The sequence below is a fragment of the Nerophis ophidion genome, linkage group LG19, assembly GCF_033978795.1.
Source record: "Nerophis ophidion isolate RoL-2023_Sa linkage group LG19, RoL_Noph_v1.0, whole genome shotgun sequence".
Taxonomy (NCBI): Eukaryota; Metazoa; Chordata; class Actinopteri; order Syngnathiformes; family Syngnathidae; genus Nerophis; species Nerophis ophidion.
In genome coordinates, this window is record NC_084629.1 from 21,934,600 (window position 1) to 21,960,721 (window position 26,122).

Here is a 26,122-nt window from a genome sequence, read left to right on the forward strand (position 1 = left end):
AAATTAAAAATTGCAATTTCCATCCATCCATTTTCTACCGCTTCTTCCCTTTTGGGGTCGCGGGGGGCGCTGGCGCCTATCTCAGCTGCAATCGGGCGGAAGGCGGGGTACACCCTGGACAAGTCGCCACCTCATCGCAGGGCCAACACAGATAGACAGACAACATTCACACTCACATTCACACACTAGGGCCAATTTAGTGTTGCCAATCAACCTATCCCCAGGTGCATGTCTTTGGAAGTGGGAGGAAGCCGGAGTACCCGGAGGGAACCCACGCATTCACGGGGAGAACATGCAAACTCCACACAGAAAGATCCCGAGCCTGGATTTGAACCCAATTTAGTAAACTAAAAAGGCCGTATTGGCATGTGTTGCAATGTTAATATTTCATCATTGATATATAAACTATCAGACTGCGTGGTCGGAAGTAGTGGGTTTCAGTAGGCCTTTATTGTTTGACAATGATTGGAAAGACCTCCTATCTGAAAATGTTCAAAACAAAAATGTGTTTTTCTCAACTATTAACGTTCAGCTCCAAACAGAAGTGCACTTTATACATTTTTGTTGTTGTTAATTATTTTACAATGTTTAATTCATTTTGCTCCTTATTCAAAGGGAATACCTTAAATGGTTCTTGTGTTGAGAAAAAAATATAACTGTTATGTGCACTTTATAAAAAATATATATTTTTGTAACCGTTGCCTTGTTCTATTTGGCAAGTTGAAAGAACAAAATGTAGTTTGTCTCTTTTATCCGATTATTAATCGATTAATCGAGGATAATCGTCAGATTAATCGATTATCAAACTAGTTGTTAGTTGCAGTCCTAGTATAAACTAGGGCTGGGCGATATGCCCTTTTTTTTAATATCTCGATATGTTTAGGCCATATCACGATACACGATATATATCTCAATATTTTGCCTTGGCCTTGAATTAACACTTGATACATAAATATCACAGTAATATGATGATACTATGTGTCTACATTAAAACATTCTTCTTCATACTGCATTAATAAATGCTCATTTGAAATTTTCATGCGGAGAGGGAAATTACAACTAAGTCAATTGACAAAAAAAATGTATTTATTAAGCAGTTATTAAGCAGTGGCACAAACATTCATGTCATTTCAAAACAGAAAGTGCAATACTGTCAGAGACATTTCAAAACAAGCTATTAGTGCATTTTTGCGCATGTCACTAAATTAAAGTGCACTTTTTGTACAGAATGCCACTACAATAGTTAAAAACTAATAAAGTGCACTTTTGTGCATGATGTCACACAAGACATTTGAAAAAGTGTCACATAAAAATGAGCTGCATATCAAATAGTATATGTCCTACGGTGTTTATGTGGAAATAGTTGCTTCGGCATTTTGTGGGTGTTGCACCGAACGGAGATGTTGACACGCACCTGTAGCGGGTGACTTTTCAAATGATGCTACAAATTAGCAGTGCTGCTACTTTTTGTAGCAACGCTTCTGCCGTATAACTGTTCAATATATTCCCGCTTGAAGCCAAACCACTGCCAGACGATGGATCCCGTGCTGTTTTTCTTGGGAATTAATTCTTCCTCCATTTGTTACAAGATTTGCATCTTCTCTCTCTCATATTACCACTCACAACACACCGTTAGCATTACAGCTAATGTTACCCATGACGCTACCACTCTGGTGTTATTATATAATGTACTGGAGTTTGGAAACTCAACTTCTGTCACTTATGTCTCCGATGACATAGGGTTTTCTCTTGTTAAAAGTCCTTTTAACATTTGCACATTTTGTCGATGGCTGTACGCGGGTATATCTGGGGCAGGCAGGGGTCGGCAACCCGCAGCTCTTGAGCCATGTATAAAAATGGAAAGGTTTTTTTGGTTTTAATATGGTTTCTGCAAGAGGACAAACACGACACAAGCCTTCCTAATTGTTGGAAAGCCCTCTGTTTAATATGTTTGTGTTTATGCTTCACTAATGAGAGAGTATAAAAAATAAAAATACAGGCTTTGCCACACATCCTAAATTGCTGCCTGGATGGATGACAGCTATTCTTTGGGCAGTTAAAGACGTGGGAGTTCGATCATGTCTTTTTTTTTCTTTCGTTAATAGGCTAACCTAGCTTGACGTTATTATGTAATGTTAGCATGTAGCACACATAGCTTTGCTAGTGTGGCTAACGCTAGTGTCCTCCTGTCCCGCTCCTTAATGTTACGCTGTTGTATCTAGTATGTTGGCCAAGTGTTCAGTTTCATTGTCAAAAGGGGATCAAGTACATAAGTGCAATGATTAATTGGTTAAAATAATTTGATATTTAAAAAAAACTTTGTTTTATGACCTTTGATTAATCGTTTAACGTGTGTTACTAAAAAAAAAAAAATCAAATCTGGACCATATCAAGTGCACAAAACCTAAAAATACACAGCCGTAGTTTCTACATGGCCGTTGCGATAAAGCGCACTTGAAAGTTTAACAAAAATTTGTATAAATAGCTAGTTTGACCTAAAACATTTTTTTTATTATTGCACATATGGTAAAAGGGCAATTTAAAAGTTTTTTTATGTGCGTTCAATGACAAAAAACAGAACAAACAAACAAAAAAAAAGGGGTTATGGCAAGCAGAAAAAGTATTGAGTTAAATATTTCCCCTAGAAATATACTTTGAAGCTACAAAGTGTGTTTTATTCCATTACTCAATTTATGGAACACTCGATGACTAAAATAATCGATAGCTGCAGCCGTAGTGCTTTTTGGAGTCAAACACAGCTTCGTAGCGTTCCAGCTACACACAAAATACGGACACTTTGGCGCTTATCCATCAATTAGTTGACATAGAGTGAAAGCATGAACTGTTTGTCTTGCATTGTTTACTGTTTTCAAATCAAATTATCGAACGCTATATCATTTTTTGGGGGGATCCAATGCGATATATATTGATATCGTTTTATCGCCTAGCACTATTCCTTCCTCTTCTTTTTTTAAATCCAGACATGACTTTGGAGGCTTTGGCGGTATTACCAGAAATCTGTGACAGCTGCTGACATTTGTTTTTCAGTGGAAAATATTGCAGCAGCTTTTATTAAAAACGTGCGTGTCAGACAGCCATCGCTGTGGTGCACCTTTACGTTCATCCTCAATAATTTATAGTGAATGTATTCATACGTCGCGCACCTGCAGCCAATTATGCTAATCTACTAGAGGGGTGATTCTCAAACTGCTGTACGCGGACTCCATCTCGTGGCACGCTACAGAATCACGTACCATATTTTCCGGACTATAAAGCACACCGGTATATAAGCCGCACCCACTAAATTTTGGAAGGAAAACACCATTTTCCATATATTAGTCGCACCGCAGCCGCAGATTTAAATATGTTGTGAAATGAGAGATTTACACAGAACTATTTTGTAAATGTTTATTTACATACCTAAATTGTTTCCAAACAGTGTCTGTAACAAGGCAGTAAAACGGGTGATCAGACAAAACAGAAGTCATCGTCATGGGCCCACTAAGTATTGTAGGTTAATGATGCTAACACAGACACTCATAAATGTGTTAGCATATTAGCTAATGCTTACGACGCTATTTTCATTACATTACCATAGCATGTACAAATATGCATGAAAACATTCCTACAGACATCACACATGGGACGGTTTAATAAGTAAGGATTGTTTTAGCTATATTGTAAAATTTGTGGACATTGCTTGGATTGATAAATGAAGAATCTATACAAGTAGAACGCTATGGACGGCAAAAAGATGTAACAGCGCTTGTAGTTCCACTTCAAAGCTTCAAACAACAGGAAACACTTGTAGGCATTCACACGGCCTCACCTGCAGTAAGCAAACTTGTCCAAAAGATGGCGCCATAGCATAAACAATAACCCAGCATTTTCATGTCTCTGCATGTGTTTTATCCAAGAAGCACTTTTATGAAAACTATTGCATTATGACTGTCAGAAAAATCCATAAATTAGCTGCACCGTTTTATAAGCCGCAGGCCTCTAAGCATAGGAAAAAAGTAGAGTATTTTAGTCAGGAACTTATGGTAATTAGAGATTTGATTCATTATATAAGTATAGCTGAGGGTGTTGTCATGGCTACATGGATAATAGCTTGCGGTTTTAAATTACATTGGCTCTGAGGAAGGAATAGGAGCGATGGACAGTGAGGCTCCTAGCTGGTAGGAAACAGAATATTTAATGGGAGTCTGACATGACTAGAAGGATGGATTGAGAGGACTTTATGTTCACATTTAGGAGGCCGCTACGAGCAACGAGCATGCTACTAGTGTGATTATTAAGTTGTTGATCAATCTACAGTTACAATGTGGAGTCGTTGTGTTTTAAAGACATTTATTGGCCACCAGTAATGCAGACCCGACTAGTTTGCTGCCTTCAAATTGAAAACGGTGTAAACAGGAAGAGAACACCTTCTTGAGACAACGCATCTGAACATTCCTAACTGTTACATGTGTGTCAAGATAAGATGCCACTCTCCTATTCAGGGTTTCTTCCATGTTGCCAATATACTTGTGACGGTGGGGGTGTGGCCAACATGAGACCATCATATCATTTGCATAATCAGTGACGATGCTGCATACAGTATACAGCAGTGGTCTCAAACTCACTTCACCTGAGGGCCACTGGATGCAGAGTCTGGGTGAGGCTGGGCCGCAAGAAAATATTTCCTAAAATTGTTTTTGCATACTCCTCAGCATATGTAGTTGTATAATGACGTTTCAAATTGTATTCCTTGTGCACCGCAACTTTTTCTGTGCAAATAAGACACATCGGGGTGCCCCTGTGCTCAACAAAGAAATATTGCATCTCCCACTTTTCCTGAAATTGTCTTTGGCCATCACTAACCTTTCTTTCCACCGCAGGCCTTGAAAAAGACATGTTTGGGGTTGTGGAATATATTTGTATTTAGCCGACGCACGGAGAATAATGTTATTTCCGCAATGTGTGTCGTTCTGCTTTTCCTCCCTACAGCAACACTGCGGTCGGCGAATAATAGCCACAAAAGTACCGGGATTGCGAGCGCAAAAAAAAATATGTTCCTCGTGGGAGGCAATGCAAATTAAACAATAAAGAAAACAAATAACAATTTGAATTGGTCCAGGTTATCGGGGACTGTTATTACTGACGGACAGGTGTCGCGGTGTGACTGCAGCCAGGCACGTAAGAAAACTCTCGTCTCCATGGCAACGTCTTTGTCGCTTTCACTCACTTGCCGCTTTTCCACTAACGTTGAAAGAGCCATTTTGGAGCCAAATAACACAATGATGTCAAGCGCCATTCATATAAAACTTGCGGGCCTCACTAACATTATACTTTCATATTAAGGTGGGGGCCGCAAAATAACGTCTCGTGGGCCAATTGCGGCCCGTGGGCTGCGTGTCTCAGGTCCCTGAATTATAGTCTTTAAAAAGGCAACTTTTTTTTACATATATCGCAAATTTCGGTCAAGAAGACACTACTTTGTCCCTACGCTTTGAATCTTCGAAAACGATGGAACTAATGTGTGGATTTTTCTTCGATGACTGCCATAATTTAATTTATATAAATAGTTTTCATTAAATACATTCAAAGACATTTAAAGGGTGCATCATTGTTTGTGCGCTAACACCATCTTTTGAACGAGTTCGCTCACTGCAGGTGATAATATTCCATCCATCCATCCATTTTCTGCCGCTTATTCCCGTTCGGGGTCGCGGGGGGCGCTGGCGCCTATCTCAGCTACAATCGGGCGGAAGGCGGGGTACACCCTGGACAAGTCGCCACCTCATCGCAGGGCCAACACAGATAGACAGACAACATTCACACTCACATTCACACACTAGGGCCAATTTTAGTGTTGCCAATCAACCTATCCCCAGGTGCATGTCTTTGGAAGTGGGAGGAAGCCGGAGTACCCGGAGGGAACCCATGCATTCACGGGGAGAACATGCAAACTCCACACAGAAAGATCCCGAGCCTGGATTTGAACCCAGGACTGCAGGACCTTCGTATTGTGAGGCAGACGCACTAACCCCTCTGCCACCGTGAAGCCCGGTGATAATATTCATATAATAAAAAACTGTTTTCTGGCTGTCCATTGCATAAATACTCTTATCGATTATTTGTTCATCACTCCAAGCAACGTTTGTAAGTTTTACAATATAACTAAAACAATTCTTTCTTACTAAACCGTCCCATGTGCAATGTCTGTAGGAGTGTTTTTGTGCATATTCGTACGTGCTATCGTAATGTAATGAAGCTAGCAAAAATGTCAACACATTTACAAGTGTCTGTGTTAGTATTCTTAACTTAGAATGGCATTCTTTTTGTATTGTTTCAGTTACATAATTTTACTAAAATGTCACCATTATTGAGTCTGTTCAGCTGATTAAACAGCGAGCTTCCGCTGCTAATGGGTCCATGACGATGACTTCTGTTTTGTTTGATCAGCGGTTTTACTGCCGTGTTACAGACACTGTTTGGAAACAATTAAGGTATGTAAATAAACATCTACAATAATTGTGTTTAAATAGCTAATTTCACAATGTACATACAGTATATAGCTGCAGCTTATAGTCTGGTGCGGCTAATATATGGAAAATATATTTTTCTTCAAAAATGTAGTGGGTGCGGCTTTTTAACCGGTGCAAAAATACGGTTAAATTAATCCTAAAAATTAGTTTATTAAATGTACTGTCATTTCCCGTGTGGGAAAGTTTCCCACACATCCTTTGCATTTAACTGTGAAGATCTTTAGGTCTATTTATCTTGGAGCGGAATAAAGTATTGATTCTCCAGAAAGCTCTTCATGATTTTGGTATTCAACACATCAGACCGCAAACAGTTGCTGTTGTGAATGCGGGATGGACGACATGTCTCCTCGTTACCATCAATTGCTGGTGCAACACGGCAAGAGGAGGAGGATGTTTACCCAATGCACAAAAGTTGCGGCCCACGCTCCTGCATCTTCCAGGCGACTGAGCTTTTAATTAATTTTGAAATCATAAAACTCCTCTCCTAACTAGTGGTGGCTGTTATTTTCAGCAGCTTCTAGAACAGAACTTCATCTTCAGTACCATGTACTGCATGTATGATTCATGGACTACTTCATATGCACGTCAAAAGTAGGACAAGTGAGGTAGGAGTTCAGCCGTTAAGATCTCGTACTGTTTATTGTTGTTTTTCTTGTATCGTCAGCAGTCATCTGCCATGTGAATCTGACATTACGATGTTCAGACACACACGACAAGACTCTGGTCACAGGTGAAAGTCTAATGACAGCATCCTGAGCACATCGTTAAAGTGTTTGAATCTATTTACACAGCAACGAGCGTGCCGTTCACCCACTGAAGTACGTTCTATGAGATTTCTCTTGTGTTTATGTATGTAAATGTGTGTGTATATATATACATATATGTATATATATGTATATATATATATGTATATATATATATATGTATATATATATATATGTATATATACATATATATGTATGTATATATGTATATATATGTATGTATGTATATGTGTGTATATGTATGTATGTATGTATATGTACATATGTATATGCACATATTTATATATATGCATATATATGTATGTATATATATATATGCATATGTATATATATATATATATATATATATATATATACATATATATATATATATATATATATATGTATGTGTATATACATATATATATATTAGGGGTGTGGGGAAAAAACTGATTCGAATACGAGTCGAATCGTTTACGTTGTGCGATTCAGAATCAATTCTCATTTTAAAAAAATCGATTTTTAATTATTTTATTTTATTTTTTTTAATCAATCCAACAAACCACTACACAGCAATACCATAACAATGCACTCCAATTCCAAAACCAAACCTGATCCAGCAACACTCAGAACTGCAATAAACAGAGCAATTGAGAGGAGACAAACACGACCCAGAACAAACCAAAAGTAATGAAACAAAAATGAATATTATCAACAACAGTATCAATATTAATTATAATTTCAACATGGCAGTGATTAAAAATCCCTCATTGTCATTATCATTAGACATTTATAAAAATAATAAAAAAGAACAATAGTGTCACAGTGGCTTACACTTGCATCGCATCTCATAAGCTTGACAACACACTGTGTCCAATGTTTTCACAATGATAGAAAGTCATATTTTTGGTTCGTTTAATAGTTAAAACAAAATTACATTATTGCAATCAGTTGATAAAACTTTGTCCTTTACAATTATAAATGATTTTTCTTTAAAAAAATCTACTACTCTGCTAGCATGTCAGAAGACTGGGGTAGATCCTGCTGAAATCCTATGTATTGAATGAATACAGAATCGTTTTGAATCGGAAAAATATCGTTTTTGAATCGAGAATCGAATTGAATCGAAAAAAATCGATATATTATCGAATCGTGACCCCAGGAATCGATATTGAATCGAATTGTGGGACACCCAAAGATTCACAGCCTTAATATATATATATATATATATATATATATATATATATATATATATATATATATATATATATATAAAAAATTGTTCCTATTGTAGAGGCACTCTTCCCAGTCTAGTGCAGGTCTACAATTATTTTCCTGGTGTCCTTGGACAGCTCTTTGGTCTTGGCCATAGTGGAGTTTGGAGTCTGACTGTTTGAGGCTGTAGACAGGTCTCTATTATGCAGATAACGAGTTCAAACAAGTGCCATTAATACAGGTAACGAGTGGAGGACAGAAGAGCTTCTTAAAAAAGAAGTTACAGGTCTGTGAGAGCCAGAGATCTTATTTGTTTGAAGTGACCAAATACTTATTTTTCACCATAAGTAAGAGATAATTTCTTTAAAATTCCTACAATGTGAATTCCTGGATTTTTTTTCACATTCCGTCTCTCACAGTTAAAGTGTACGTATGATGAAAATTACAGACCTCTGTCATCATTTTAAGTGGGAGAATTTGTACAATCGGTGGCTGACTAAATGCTTTTTTGCCCCACTGTATATGTGTGTATATATGTTTATATATTAGGGGTGTAACGGTACGTGTATTTGTATTGAACCGTTTCGGTACGGGGGTTTCGATTCGGTGTGGAGGTGAACCGAACGAGTTTCCAGATATATTAAGTAGCATAAACAATACTCAAAATGCCGGACATGTGAGGCATTTAGCTTGGTCTCCGCCAGCACTGGACATGTTTCCTTTTGATAGCATGCAAGCAGCTACCGGGCAAGGATGGTCCTGACAATACGTCATCTATCCCCGGACATGTCTCTTTTGCAGAGCTGTCAGGGCAGAGTCTCTTAAATGCCTCAAATGTCCTGCATTTTGAGTTATGGTTGCGCGTATTAACAATGTACGTTCAGGGCTAAGAAGGGGTTAAAAACAAAACGCATTGTTCGCGCAACACAGCATTCGTGAGGGAGGGTGAGAGAGCGCGAGAGTTATGATAAACACGCATGCATCGCCAGGCTCTGCTTTTTATCCATTGATTTATCAGATTACATTTTTTATTATCTATAGCTGGGGTTTCAAAAGTGTGCCTCGGAGGCCATTGGCGGCCCACAGCTAATGTTTTTAAAGGCTCACGGCATATTCTAAAAATACTATTAAAATAAACAAAAACATAACAGAAGTGAAATAAAAAAGCTTGAAGGTTAAATGTAATTTAGAAAAAGTTGCAATGTTGACTAATAAAACAAAGCTGTTTTTTTTCCTTTCAAACTGTCATTGCTCAAAACATAATATTGAGTCAAAATCAATGTTATGAATTATTGACCTATGCAAGGTTCCAATTACTTCACATCAATTATTCCACTAAGAAAAATATTTTTGGTTAAAGATTTTGCAAATTTGGTCAATATGTAACAAAAAAAATAAAATTTTGTTGTTTTCTTACTCTACCAAAAATTAACCGAACCGTGAACTCTAAACCGAGGTACGTACCGAACCGTAATTATTGTGTACCGTTACACCCCCTAGTATATATATATGTATGTTTATATATATATATATATATATATATATATATATATATATATATGTATATATATATATATATATATGTGTGTGTGTGTGTGTGTGTGTGTGTGTGTATATATGTGTGTGTGTGTATATATGTGTGTGTGTGTGTATATATATATATATATATATATATATATATATTTGTATATATATATATATGTGTATATATACTGTATTTGTATATATATATATGTGTGTGTGTGTGTGTGTGTGTGTATATATATATATATATATATGTGTCTGTGTGTGTGTGTGTGTATATATATGTTTGTGTGTATATATATACGTATGTATATATATATAAAATATAATAATAATGGATTAGATTTATATTGCGCTTTTCTATTGTTAGATACTCAAAGCGCTCACAGAGAAGTGGGAACCAATCATTCGTTCACACCTGGTGGTGGTAAGCTACATCTGTAGCCACAGATGCCCTGGGGTAGACTGACGGAAGTGTGGCTGCCAGTTTGCGCCTACGGCCCCTCCGACCACCACCAATCATTCATTCATCATTCATTCACCGGTGTGAGCGGCACCGGGGGCAAGGGTGAAGTGTCCTGGCGAAGGACACAAGGGCAGCGATTTTGGATGTCAATAGGTGGGAAGCGAACCTGCAACCCTCAGGTTTCTGGCACGGCCGCTCTACCCACTATGCCATGCCGCCCCATAATGTATATATATATATATATATATACAAAATATATATATACATATATATGACTGTTTGCGGTTGCGCGTGCGTGCGTGCGTGCATGAGCAGTTCACATTGCAAGGCAAGCTGTGGCGGACATTCACAAGCAGATTAAAAATCATTTACAAGCTGAATTTTCCCCGCTTGTATTGTTCGCGCCTAATTTGTTGCTTCAAAGGCGGCAGGGTTTGTTTTAAATAAATAACAGAATATAAAAGCCTCCCACGTTGCTTCCAGCATGATGCCGTGCAGTCCCAGGCCTCTGCAAACTACAGTACAACCACAATGACAAGCCCACTGTTAAAACCATAGCTGTTCAGACACAGTTTTTTATTGGCCCTCGACACGTTATAAAAAACATATATATATATATATATATCAATCAATGTTTACTTATATAGCCCTAAATCACTAGTGTCTCAAAGGGCTGCACAAACCACAACACAAACCACTACGACATCCTCGGTAGGCCCACATAAGGGCAAGGAAAACTCACACCCAGTGGGACGTCGGTGACAATGATGACTATGAGAACCTTGGAGAGGACGAAAGCAATTGATGTCGAGCGGGTCTAACATGATACTGTGAAAGTTCAATCCATAGTGGATCCAACACAGCCGCAAGAGTCCAGTCCAAAGCGGATCAAACACAGCAGCGAGAGTCCCGTCCACCATATATATATATATATATATATATATATATATATATATATATATATATATATATACATATATATATATATATACATATATATATACATATATATATATATATATATATATAAATCAATCAATCAATCAATTTTTACTTATATAGTCCTAAATCACTAGTGTCTCAAAGGGCTGCACAAACCACAACACAAACCACTACGACATCCTCAGTAGGCCCACATAAGGGCAGGAAAACTCACACCCAGTGGGACGTCGGTGACAGTGATGACTGTTTTTTTTTTATCCAATACATACTGTATAAATATATAAATAATATAGTTAAAATATATATATACGTCTATACAAAGAGCCACCGCCTAAACAAAAGTAAAAAAAAAAAAAAAAAAAATATATATATATATTAAAAAAAAAAAAAATTATATATATATATATATATATATATATATATATATATATATATATATATATATATAAAAGGACAACTATGTTAAATATTTGTACATAATGTATAATTATATAAATAATGTGGTTAAAATATATATATACGTCTATACAAAGAGCCACCGCCTAAACTAAAGTTAAAAAAACTAAAAATTATATATTTAAAAAAATATATATTAAAAAAAAAAATATATATATATATATATATAAATAAAAAGACAACTATGTTAAATTTCTTATAAAAAAATATTAGAAAATAAAAGAAATGGGAAGCGATCATTTTTGTGAACCCCTAATGGATGCATTCTTACTTTTAAGTGGAAGAGTGAGCAAAAGTGCTTTCATGTTTACAGTTTACATCTCCAAAGCAGTCTCGCTTTTCATTCATATTTGATTATACTCCATCACTAAAAAGATACCTTTTGGTTTGTTTAGCTTCAGATGGATTTCTCCTCGGCTAATTGGCCCTTTTCTCCTTTTTGTGGCGCTCACAGGGAGGACGAGGAGAGCCTCCGGGACAAGATACGTGCAGACCACGAGCGAGCTCTGCAGGAGGCCAAGGAGAAGCTGCGGAAGTCACGCGAAGAGCTTCAGGCCGAGATCCAGACGGAGAAGAGCAAGGTGGTGCAGGACCTGAAGAAGAAGAAGGAGGCGGCGCCAAAGCCTCTGCCGCCCGTGCCCATGCCCAAGGTGGTGGGTGTCAGTGACGGCGAGCCTCTGGAGCCGGACGTCAAAGAGAAACGCGACAAGATTCGTGAGGTAGGACCACCGTTTAAGTGACAGTCTTTTTCTTATGAATCATCCAATATTTGATGATCAATCTCTTATTGGTGTCTTTTTGTGAGCTGATTGCTGCATTACTCCCAGGTTTTTCTGCAAGCATATTTATTATCGGGGGGACTCCTTGGGTCGTTCACCTTTTTTGGGGGGAGGGGGGATAAACATAAAAGGGGGGAATTTAATTAACAATCTCTTTATTTATAAAATGACACAACAGCAGCAAGCCGAAAACAATCAATGTACACGCCCGCACGAACACTTACACACACAGACACTTACACACACACACTTTTGATTCTCTCAAAAATGTTAACAGCCATGTTGTTATAATATTCACGAGTAAAAATTTTAAATAATTTCACATCAGACGTTAGGCATAGAAGGGGAGCGCAGTGTTTTTAAAAGTTGCAAGTGATAAGCGCTTATGTAAGAACACGAAAAGAAAATTAAAACTGCATCAAAATACATATAGATGCATCAATAATCTATTTTTAACCCCTACTATGTTGTTTTTGGAATGATTGTATTTCACCAGGATACCAGGACTTTGGCTTTATTGTCATTTGTCAGCTACACCACTGCAAGATTTTATTTATTGCCGTTTCAAATGATTTATTTGCAGCCAGCAGAGGCGCTTTTGAAGTTGGTCTGCAAAAGAAAATAGCTGCTGGAGTCCCTATCTAATAGCGGGGCAAAAAATTCTGGCAATAACAGCTGCGGCTGTAGGCAGCCTCCTGATGTGATGTTTCTATTACCTCCACAAGACTACGAACGGTCAGCGTACAGCAGCTTTATTTAGGCCTGCATGCGCTATGAAATAGTGCTTTAAGACGTGTGTTACAATTGTCGTGCTGTTGTTTACAATGAACTCCTCAGCGCTATTAATGCCGATTCAGCAGTTTGCTCCTTGATTGTGTTGTCATATGTTGTGCAACATAATTGTTCATAAATGAGCTTATCACATGCTTCCAATTAACACCCTGCCTTTGTACTTCAACTAGTTCAATACTCTGGCTATGATTACGATGTATTTTGCTGTCTAAAGGACAACATGACGTCAGCTATGGGACGCCGAGAGACTTTTTACATTATATTTTCCGCCATTTGAAACGAATCAAAACTGAGCAACTGGCGGTTCATACTTCATTTTATGTGAGTTTCATTTCACAAAATTTTCGATCAAGAAAATTCCTTTTCCGGTCATCAATAAAATCGGGAGTAAACATTGTTTCTGTTGCATCCCTTTCAACTCCTCATGGCAACATCGCTCCGCCGAAACTTGAGATGTTTCTGTAGGGTTTTATGCTGTCGATACTGTTACCGATCAGCCATGATCACAAGTATTTATACATGTGATCATATAAAAATAGATACAATATTAGCTTGAGGGGGTCGGCGTCTGTAATCGTTGAAAGTCACTTATCTGCAATGACGATCACATACTTAAATAAAAAATGGTAACACTGTAATCGAGCCACACACAGATGGAGCTATCTCGTTTCGCTCGCCTTAACCACCACTCCGTATAATTACCTCGATTTATGTCTCCTGAAACGGCATTCAGAATGGGAACACGAGTGACTCGCACGGCTGTCTCCAAATGTCCCTTTTGTTCTCTTGGCAAGGACGCTGTGCACTGATGGCCGTCTTCTGCTCACACTTCATCACACTGTCACTCAAACACATGCGGATGCCGACACATTGCACTTCTGATGTTTTATAGTCCAGGTATGCATTTTTAGCGCCACCCTGGTGGCTCTTACTTGTAAGGAAGCCCTCTGTTTAATATGTTTGTGTTTATGCTTCACTAAGGAGAGGATTTGGCGAGCGCTGTTTTGTCCCACTAATTTTCCCGGTCTTGGAACTCACCATAGTTTGTTCTCTGTGTATTTAATTAATATTTGCATGTGTCAAGACACATTATCTGTATGTAGTATTGGCTGCATTTTTGATAGTTGTGTGCCATGTTGTTCCAGACCACAGCAAACATTACCACGTTTTCTTTAACTTGGACACACCCAGTTTGTAACATTTTCCATTCTAAACCAGTCATTTCCAGGAGTTATCTCATCCTCTGAGAAGCCTCCGTTTTAAGAATGTTTTCCAATGTTGTAAAAATTAATAGAAAATAGGGTTGTCCCGATACCAACAATTTGGTACCGGTACCAAATGTTTTCAAAATAAAGGGAACCACAAAAAATGTCAATATTGATTTTATTTTAACAGTAAATCTTATAATACAATAAACATATGTTTCCTATTGCATGCTATTGCGCTCTAAAAACATCCAAAAACCTCCGTTAACTTTTTATATACAAGCTGTAAGTATATATGTAATGTAGCAATATTCATAATAAGTTTAACATATAATATTCACATATTTTGATATTTTTAAGCTTACTTCGGCATATTCATTTCACAGACACATCACAACGTTTGATTTTTCCTTCAACAACAACACTACTAATTATGGCAGACTTGATGAGAGACAACAAAGACTACTTTGGGACAGATGATGATCCAGAAACTTCTATTTTTGGTCCTGGATATAAGGAGATCTACAAGTTTTAGAAACTAAACAGATGCTGCTTTAGTGAAACACTAAGCATAATGTAGCAGTATTGCTAGTACTAAACAAGATATACAAACTATCAAAATAATTTACTGTATGTACTCTGTCTGCTCTCACTGGGATAAAGACTGATGAGATGTTTATATCTTACCGTTTGGAGAAATAATAATTAAAATCCTCAAGCAGGTTTGAAAATAATCAAGCATTTTTTTGTGTCTTTCTCGCCATATACTTGTTTAAGTAAGACGTTAAAGTTGACCAACTTGTGTGTTTATGTCCACAACCTTCTACTATCCAGGTGAGAGGCATAATTTATGATCTAAAATTAACTTTCACCAACTCAGAGGCAATGCAGCAGCTCTATATAGCAACATAAGCGAGTTAGCTCTTTGTGATCACAGCACCGCTAAAAGTAATTTTTCTGTGTTAGCGTGTATAATAACTAGAGATTTCAGAGTGCACCGGTAAATAAGCAAACTTTTCATGAAGAAAAAAAATCTATTTATTAGCCCCACCGGACTATAAGCTGCTCATATATACGTTTTGAAACGAGGTATTTCCACAGAAATATTTTGTAAATGTTTACATACATTGATTGTTTCCAAACAGTATCTGTAACAAGCCAGTAAAACGGCTGATCAAACAAAACAGAAGTCATTGTAATGGACCCACTAGCTGTGGAAGCTAGCTTTCAATAACTCCACGGGGACGTTTCAGTGAATTTACTGAGGAATTTGTGAAACTGAAGCAATACAAAAAGAATGCCGGTCTGAGTTAATAATACTAGCACAGCCACTTGTAAGTGTGTTATCGTATTAGCTAATGCGAAAAGATGCTTGTGTCATTACATTATGATAGTACGTACAAATATGCATGAAACCACTCTTACAGATATGCCACGTGACGATTTGGTGAGTGCGAATTGTTTTTAGTTATATTGTAAAACTTACAAACGTTGCTTGGAGTGATAAATAAAGAATCCACATGAGTAGGTACCCTGTGGACAGGCAGAAAACTATTTTTATTCTAGCAGAGAAAAATCCATAAATTAGCCCCACTGTTTTATAAGACGCATAGTTCAAAGTGTAGGAAAAATTTGCGGTTTATAGTCTGAAATTTACGGTTAATGATCTACTAAAGCAACTAAACTTTGTGTAGTATATTAAATGGGACGTGTAATTGTCAAAAAGACAGCCAAAAGAAGAGAATAAATCTAAAGGTAAAATAGAGTGTAGAAATGCACCCAATGCAGGAAATAGTGTCTTGATTTTAAAAATGTTCTTTTAGGGTTTGCGTGGCAGCACTTTGTGCTGATACACATTTTCCCCATTTTGTCTGTTAATTTTTGTACATTTTCCTCACATGGTGCTCACGTCTCTTGAGTATTGTCGGCGGTTTTTGGATGTTTTTTTCGAGGGCTTTATGGGCAGAATAGAACAACTCCTTTTAGCTGTATTGTTAGCCAGCTCGTACTTGCCATATTTTACGATTTAGAATGCATTATAAAAAAAAACGTATGTGATCTTGTCTCACATAAAATTGTGAATGATAGTCAAAATTCCGCCCCCAAAAAGTGCAGTTCCCCTCTAAGACCCATAATTGTGCTTATTGTTACCTTGAAAAGTGTGTTCCTGGTAGCAAGGCCGCCTCTGATTGGTAATTGCACTCGCTGCTGATGTGAAGACTTTGCTTCCCACTTCAACTGACGGTGGGCCGCCGAGCCAAACGCAAATGACCGCAGATTTGCGGCTGCCGCCGGAGAGAGTAAAGGTACGTTTCCCCCGCGGATCAATGAAGCGCGGCCATAAAGCTGGGATGAATCGATGGCGCGAATCAGGCTTTTTTAAGTGGGATGGAAATGGTGCTGCTCTGGAGACGTATGGTACCGTGCGGAGACATGAAGGTGCAATATCTGCCCATGACGTTCTTGCCCATAACTCACATTTATGGCCTCTTCCTTTTTCTGCTCTTTAGCTTCAGCGCTATTTTTTTATGGCCAGATTCAAACGCTAAATCCCTGTTCATTTTGCATACAAACACCAGGAGTGCATAGCCAGATTGTCCAATGAAATCATGCTGTGGTCGTTTTGCTAACATCAGGGAACAAAACGCTTAACATAAAACTCGAAAGGCACAATTTTTTTTTTACCAATAACGTCCTGCTTCACAAGACCGATAACAGTTAACTTTTTTAGATCTTCAGTTTTTTGTTAATTCAGCTTCAAAAGTAGTTTGTGCACAACCTGCGGCTAAGAAAGACTCAAACAAAGTGCACTTGTAGCTTTGTCCTTTTCAGATTACAGATCAATACGTTCATAAAATAAGGAGGGAATATTATGTCCTTACTATTTTTTTGATCTAACAATGTAAGGCAGGAGTGTGGTTCACGTTTGAACCGATACGGTAGGTGACAATTGTATCACGATGTACATGTTTTATATTGATGGATTTCAATTATTATTGACATTTTTTATGACCTATTTAAGCCTGCCAATAAATCCTGTAAGACAGTTTCCAACTTACCAAGAGTGCTAATAACCAGCGGCGAAGGTTTTTCTGGTAGCCTGGTGATAAAATATATACTGTCGATATGAAGGCAGTTTTGAGACACTCGATGGCAGTAGTGTATAAGATATTGAACACTGCTAATTTCGGAAGAAACTAATTAAATGGATACATTGGAAGTCTGCACTGCATTAAAACCTTCCGTCTTCTTCCACTTATCCGAGGTCGGGTCGCGGGGGCAGCAGCCTAAGCAGGGGAGCCCAAACCTCCCTCCGCCCAGTCACTTCGTTCAGCTCTTTCTGGGGGAACCCGAGGCGTTCCCAGCACAACCGGGAGACATAGTCTCCCCAACGTGTCCTGGTTCTTCCCCGTGGCTTCGTACCGGTCGGACGTGCAATAAACACCTCCCCGGGGAGGCGTCCGGGGGACATCCTAACCTGATGCCCAAACCACCTCATCTGGCTCCTCTCAAAGTGGAGGAGCAGCGACTTTACTCTGCGCTCCTCCAAAATGACAGAGCTTCTCACTTTACCTCCTTTCGGTCATAACCCTAACCTCATGACCATAGAACATAGATCGACAAGTAAATTGAGACCTTCGCCTTCCGGTTCAGCTCCTTCACCACGACGGACCGATGCATGGTCCGCATCACAAATGCATCGATGTCACGATCCACTCGTCCCTCACATTGAACATTGACTGATTGATTGAAACTTTTATTAGTAGATTGCACAGTACACTATAAATCACTCAATCAATCAATGTTTATTTATATAGCCCTATATCACAAGTGTCTCAAAGGGCTGCACAAGCCACAGTACATTTTCCGTACTATTGACCACTAAATGGTAATACCCAAATACGCTTTTCAACTTGTTTAAGTCGGGGTCCACGTTAATCAATTCAAGGTAACAAGACGCCGAGGTACTTGAACTCATCCACTCAGGGCAAGATCATTGAAACCAACAAAACTAAAGACAGGTTTCTGTTGCTGGGTTGATGTATCAATATATCATACGTTCTCTTCTCACTCCATGCAGAGAATCCACAGCAAGACAGAGAGACCAAACTTGGTAGTCTGTACTATTACCTGATTTGCTGTTCACTCCCATTGCTCCGGGACGTTTTCTGTTTCGCTGTGTTCCTCGAGCGCAAGTGACTTCATGCTACGAATCTTGCTTTGTAATTTCTTGTTTCTTCCGACCAAAAAACATAAATATATATTGAATGTTTTATCAAACTCATTTTATATTTATATCGATTATGTGTCTATCGTGATATATATTGATATTGTTTTATCGGTCCAGCCCTATGATGCAATTCTTGGTACCTGGGAATCAATACTGGTACTCAACAGTAACAGTTGTTGGTACTTTTGCAGTTGTTATATTTAGTTTTCTTATCACGGTTCCAAGTTCCAAAACGTTAGATGGCACCAGTGTATGGTTTATGGTGTGTTGGTTAGTTGGTTCATTGTTTTCTAAATCGAGTCTTTTGTTGTGCACTAAAAATTGTTAATACTGTAAATATCGTACTTATTATACACCAACTGTTTGATTGTAATGCGCATCGTAGTTGTTTTTTTCTTTAACAAATTTGGTTGTGCTGAAATCGCCATGTTAAATGGCTAATGCTAATCAAAAGCATGTCTATAGCAAGGCCAATGTATATTAACATCAAATTTGCGCATTAAAAAAAAGAAAAAGAAAAGCAATATTTAGAAAAACGCTCCAGACAGTCACAATGGCGTGCGTTTTGTGTACATCCGGTTTAGGTAGGCTGACCATATTTTGAAATCCCAAAAAGAGGACACATATATGCGTGCCAAGGCGGGCAGCACGCCAAGGCCGGGAGTAGGTGAACATTTGCCAATGATACTCAAACTTGCTTTATAAATAATATATTTATTTAAATAAAGCATTTTTTCCTCCTCTGTTGACTGCTGTGTTAGCGCTAGGGATTTTTAAAATGGGGTCACAGGGACCCAATCAAGTCATAAAAATGGGGTCCCACAGTAAATTTTTGGGGTCACACTTTTTTGTAAGCTTTTTGAAAACAAATGATAAAACTATTCATTATTATGTTGTATCTCACATTCTCTATCATGTTTTGGAAAAAGGTGGTCATAAACATTACTTAATTCATTAAAAAATTAAAAGAAAACAAATGTGTATACATATGTAAATGTATTCAGTTATAAACATTCATTCACTTTCTTATTTCCTTCATGGATCTAAACTTTACCACTGTTTGTAGTTTTTTCTATGTTTTTATGTAATAAGTTGTAGGTGTATTTATTTCATTATAAAAGTGTAAAAAGTGTTTTGCTTGGGTCGTGAAATGATGATAATGGTGTGCCAGGGCATACATACATTTTATATTTAACGCTTAAATCTCTGGAGTCTACATCAACTTCACATCTATCTCTCATTTCAAAATGTTTTTTTTTTTTATGTTGGTTTTTTTTCGCCCTTTTTTGTCCAACAAAACTATGCTTTTAATGGCACACACAAAATATGTAAAATCTTCCACCAAAAATATTTTTCTTGGTGGAATATCTGATGTGAAGTAATGGGAACCTTGGATAGGTCAATAATTCATCATAACATTGACTTTGATTTAATGTTATGTTTTGAGCAATGACAGTTTGAAAGAAAAAAAAAACAGCTTTGTTTTATTAGTCAACATTGCAACTTTTTCTAAATTACATTTTACCTTTAAGCGTTTTTATTTCACTTTTGTTATGTTTTTGTTTATTTTAATAGTATTTTTAGAATGTGCCGTGGGCCTTTAAAACATTAGCTGTGGGCCGCAAATGGCCTCTTTGGCACACTTTTGACACCCCTTCTATAGATAATAAAAAATTAAATCTGATAAATCTATCGCGTTTATCATAACACACAGTCACCATCTGTGCTTCAGTAAACAATGATGGTGATGACGTCACTGTCAGCGATGCTAACTTGTCAGCCACTTCTTCAAAAGACTCCTTCAAAAGACTCCTTTTGAACACTCCTCGCACATTACCACTTCAAAAGGCAAACAACTGGCCTGTTTTTTGACCTGCAAAGTATGTTTTTGAGTTGGAGGAGTCTGCTCGGGTGCTGGTTAGATTGAAGCTAACAGCTAGCCTGTCTCCATCCTCGAACGATGTGGATCCAGCGGGAGATAAATGTGAAGTTTCCATGGACTCACAAATACTAAAAAAACTAATTTACTGGAGTTAAAAATGTTGACTTTACACTCACCTTAGTGTTTACCAAGAAGTTTATTTCCTTTTCCCGGCAGAACTCGAACCAACACTTCTTGTCAATAGCGTCACTTCCCTAACTTCCCTGGAAGTCCAGCCCCCCAGCCAAAGCCATTGGCTAACACCCCTTAGCCAGCCGCTACAATATTTACAGCCAGAATTCACCAACTCGAGTATTTCATATATATATATATATATATATATATATCCATCCATCCATCCATTTTCTACCGCTTATTCCCTTTCGGGGTCGCGGGGGGCGCTGGCGCCTATCTCAGCTACAATCGGGCGGAAGGCGGGGTACACCCTGGACAAGTCACCACCTCATCGCAGGGCCAACACAGATAGCCAGACAACATTCACACTCACATTCACACACTAGGGCCAATTTAGTGTTGCCAATCAACCTTTCCCCAGGTGCATGTCTTTGGAAGTGGGAGGAAGCCGGAGTACCCGGAGGGAACCCACGCATTCACGGGGAGAACATGCAAACTCCACACAGAAAGATCCCGAGCCTGGATTTGAACCCAGGACTGCAGGACCTTCGTATTGTGAGGCAGACGCACTAACCCCTCTGCCACCGTGAAGCCCTATATATATATATATATATATATATATATATATATATATATATATATATATATATATATATATATATATATATATATATATATATATATATATATATATATATATATATATATATATATATATATATATATATATATATATATATATATATATATATATATATATATATATATATATATATATATATATATACACACACACACACAGTAACTTAACCCTGGACCTACATTGAAAATACATGCAGCCCTAATTCAAAATGCCGGACATTTGACGCATTTAAAAAAAAAACGCCCGGACACCGCCGCAGAAGAGGACATGTCTGGGGAAAAGAGGACGTATGGTCAGCTTAGTTTAGGTAGCGCAGTTTCTCGGTTTAGAGGTCACGGTTCGGTTCATTTTCGGTACAGTAAGAAAACAACAAAATATACATTTTTTGGTTATTTATTTACCAAATTTGTAAACAATGGCTTTATCCTTTTAACATTGGGAACATTATAATAATTCTACCTACGGTAATCCACATTAACCTGCCTCAAGTTAAATAAAATGACAAAACATTTCTTCTACATATAAAAAGTGCAACATTAAACAGTTTCAAGTCAACTCATCATGCTTAATTTATTACAGCATTTGGGAAGCCTGTAGTTGACTTTTCTTATGCACACACACACACGCACACACACTGCAAAATGAGCTAACGTAACGCTGAAAGCTAATTGGCTTCACTTCAACTATGAGCGAGTTGAGTTTAAGTTTAAGTTTCTAGAAGGTCAACGGGCTCATAGTGATGTTTGTTATAGTTGTGACTGGGAAGTGTTTTTTATCATTTGGGGAGTGAACGATGTCCGCCGCTCACCTGCTAGACACATATCTGCTCATCTCGACGCCGGAGTACTGACTCCTTGCTTTCTGAATACGCACTGCTGATTGGCTGTGACATCGCTCTGAATACGCACTGCGTTCAATACAGATACACGTACCATTACACCCCCTAATATATATATATATATATATATACATATATATATATATATATATATATATATATATATTAAACCCCTAATATATAATATATATATATATATATATATATATGTATATATTTATGTATATACTTATATATATCAGTGAATTAGCATCAAGTTAGTGTGAAAAGATGAATTAGGGTCAAGTTAGCGTTAAAAGCTGATCTAGCGTGAAGAACTAAACTAGCGTCATGTTAGTGTGAAAAGCTGAATTAGTGTCAAGTTATCATGGAAAGCTGAATTAGCATCAAGTTACCGTAGAAAACTGAATTAGGGTCAGGTAAGCATGAAAACCTGAACTAGCATCAAGTTAGCATGAAAAGATGAATTAGCGTGAAAAGCTGAAATGACGTCAAGTTAGCCTGAAAAGCTGAAATGACGTCAAGTTAGCTTGAAAAGCTGAATTGACGTCAAGTTAGCGCGAAAAGCTGAATTGACGTCAAGTTAGCGCGAAAAGCTGAATTGACGTCAAGTTAGCGCGAAAAGCTGAATTGACGTCAAGTTAGCGCGAAAAGCTGAATTGACGTCAAGTTAGCGCGAAAAACTGAATTAGCCTCAAGTTAGCGCGAAAAGCTGAATTGGCGTCAAGTAGCGCGTTAAGCTAAATTCCCGTCAAGTAGCGCGAAAAGCAGAATTGGCGTCAAGTAGCGTGGAAAGCAGAATTAGGGTCAAGTTAGCGTGAAAAGCTGAATTAGCGTCAAGTTAGCGTCCATCCATCCATTTTCTACCGCTTATTCCCTTTCGGGGTCGCGGGGGGCGCTGGCGCCTATCTCAGCTACAATCGGGCGGAAGGCAGGGTACACCCTGGACAAGTTAGCGTGAAAAACTGAATTAGGGTCAAGTTAGCGTAAAAAAACGAATTAGCATGAAAAGCTGAATCAACATCAAGTTTTCATGAAAAGCTGAATTAGCGTCAAATTAGCGTGAACATCTACAAACCACGTTTCCGTATGAGTTGGGAAATTGTGTTAGATGTAAATATAAACTGAATACAATGATTTGCAAATCCTTTTCAACCCATATTCAATTGAATGCACTACAAAGACAAGATATTTGATGTTCAAACTCATAAACTTTTTTTTTGCAAATAATAATTAACTTAGAATTTCAGGGCTGCAACATGTGTCGAAGTAGTCGTGAAAGGGCATGTTCACCACTGTGTTACATCACCTTTTCTTTTAACAACACTCAATAAACGTTTGGGAACTGAGGAAACTAATTGTTGAAGCTTTGAAAGTGGAATTCTTTCTCATTCTTGTTTTATGTAGAGCTTTAGTCGTTCAACAGTCCGGGGTCTCCGCTGTCTGTCGTATTTTACGCTTCATAATGCGCTACACATTTTCGATGGGAGACAGGTCTGGACTGCAGGCGGGCCAGGAAAGTACCCGCACTCTTTTACTAAGAAACCACGCTGTTGTAACACGTGGCTTGGCATTGTCTTGCTGAAATAAGCAGGGGCGCCCGTGATAACGTTGCTTGGATGACAACATATGTTACTCCAAAACCTGTATGGACCATTCAGCATTAATGGTGCCTTCACAGATGTGTAAGTTACCCATGCCTTGGCCACTAATACACCCCGTACCATCACAGATGCTGGCTTTTGAACTTTGCGCCTATAACAATCCAGATGGTTATTTTCCTCTTTGTTCCAGAGGACACCACGTCCACAGTTTCCAAAATCAATTTGAAATATGGACTCGTCAGACCACAGAACACTTTACCTCTTTGCATCAGTCCATCTTAGATGAGCTCGGCCCCAGCCAAGCCAGCGGCGTTCCTTGGTGTTGTTGATAAATGGGTTTGGCTTTGCATAGCAGAGTTTTAACTTGCACTTACATATGTAGCAACCATCTGTAGTTACTGAAAGTGGTTTTATGAAGTGTTCCTGAGCCCATGTGGTGATATCCTTTACACACCGATGTCGGTTTCTGATGCAGTGCCGCCTGAGGGATCAAAGGTCCGTAATATCATCGCTTACGTGCAGTGATTTCTCCAGATTCTCTGAACCTTTTGATGATTTTACGGACCGTAGATGGTAAAATCCCTAAATTCTTTGCAAAAGTTCATTGAGAAATGTTGTTCTAAAACTGTTCGACAATTTGTTTACAAAGTGGTGACTCTCACCCCATCCTTGTTTGTGAATTACTGAGCATTTCATGGAAGCTGCTTTTATACCCAATCATGGCACCCACCTGTTCCCACTTAGCCTGCACACTTGTGGGATGTTCCAAATAAGTGTTTGATGAGTATTTCTCAACTTTATCAGTATTTATTGCCACCTTTCCTAACTTCTTTGTCACATGTTGCTGGCATCAAATTCGAAAGTTAATGATTATTTGCACACAAAAAAATGTTTATCAGTTTGAACATCAAATACGTTGTCTTTGTAGTATATTCAACTGAATATGGGTTGAAAATGATTTGCAAATCATTGTATTCCAATTATATTTACATCTAACACAATTTCCCAACTCATATGGAAACGGGATTTGTACTTTAGGAGCGTCTCTGTGTTAAGGTCAAGGTCTGGGAGGGATCAAAAACCTTTCCACAATCCACCCAGAGAGCTCCGGAGTGGAACGTGTGGAAATATGGCGAATCGAGGGCAGCCAGCGGCATGCGAGCCCAGCTTGAATTGCAGGGTCCATCCTGAAAACGCTGCATCGGGAAAGTGTCTGACAAGGAGTGAACGTGCGCTCATTTGAATTCCGCGCCGACACCAAGGACATGGGTGTCTCGCTATCGTTGATGAACAGCGGAGCGGCTTGAACATTAACTTATCTTAGCGCATAAACGCCATTACGATGCGCAGACACGGACAAGACGGTGAAATATTCATGACCGGCTCAGAGCAAGGTTGCTGCGATCGCCCATTGTTTGGGGAAAGGAAGTAAACAAATAAAGCAGCTTGTTGCCCACGGTGACGGGCCTTTTTTCTCGGTTTTTGGGGGCGTGGTTTCAGTTCGAGCCATGTGAATCTCGTCGCCTTGCAACCGATTGCTGTCTGGATTATTGGACGCCGCTCAGATGCGTGCTTTGAATTGTCTGTTGGTACACCTTAACCTTAAAATCAGCAAGAGTCTAAGTACACTACATTTATACTGCAGGCCGAAGTGGCACAAATCAGGTTTTTTTAATCACATTTTTTCAAGCTGACTGTTTACACTGCAAGTAAAATGTGATTTTAATCAGACTTGAGTGGAAATGCACACAGGCCCCAATGAGGCCCTAAAGAAGGCCGTTTTAATAGCATTACTGCTAATATGTAGCATCATTTGAAAAGTCACCTGTTAGAGAATTAAGAGTGCTTACTCCGCATGTCAACATCTCCATTCGGTGCCACCTGCTCACAAAATAGTGCACAAAAGTGCACTTTATTTGTTTTAAACTATTGTAGTGGTGTTCTGTACAAAACGTTCACTTTAATTTAGTGTTGTTTTGATATGTCATTTTAGTGACATCATGCACAAAAGTGCACTCATTGCTTGTTTTAAAATGTCTCTCACAATCTCGCAATTTCTGTTTTGGAAATTACATAAATGTTTGTGCAACTGCTTAAT

The 26,122-nt window shown here is 38.2% G+C and overlaps 1 protein-coding gene across 1 annotated transcript in view; it reads left to right on the plus strand.

Moving 5' to 3' along the window:
* The window catches only part of man1a2 (mannosidase, alpha, class 1A, member 2), a 172,785-nt gene that overhangs the window by 35,105 nt on the left and 111,558 nt on the right, over positions 1-26,122 (plus strand). Inside the window, exon 3 of the mRNA XM_061879537.1 lies at positions 12,331-12,595. Coding sequence (XP_061735521.1) covers positions 12,331-12,595 — 265 coding nt within the window. The remainder of the gene's footprint in view (positions 1-12,330; positions 12,596-26,122) is intronic.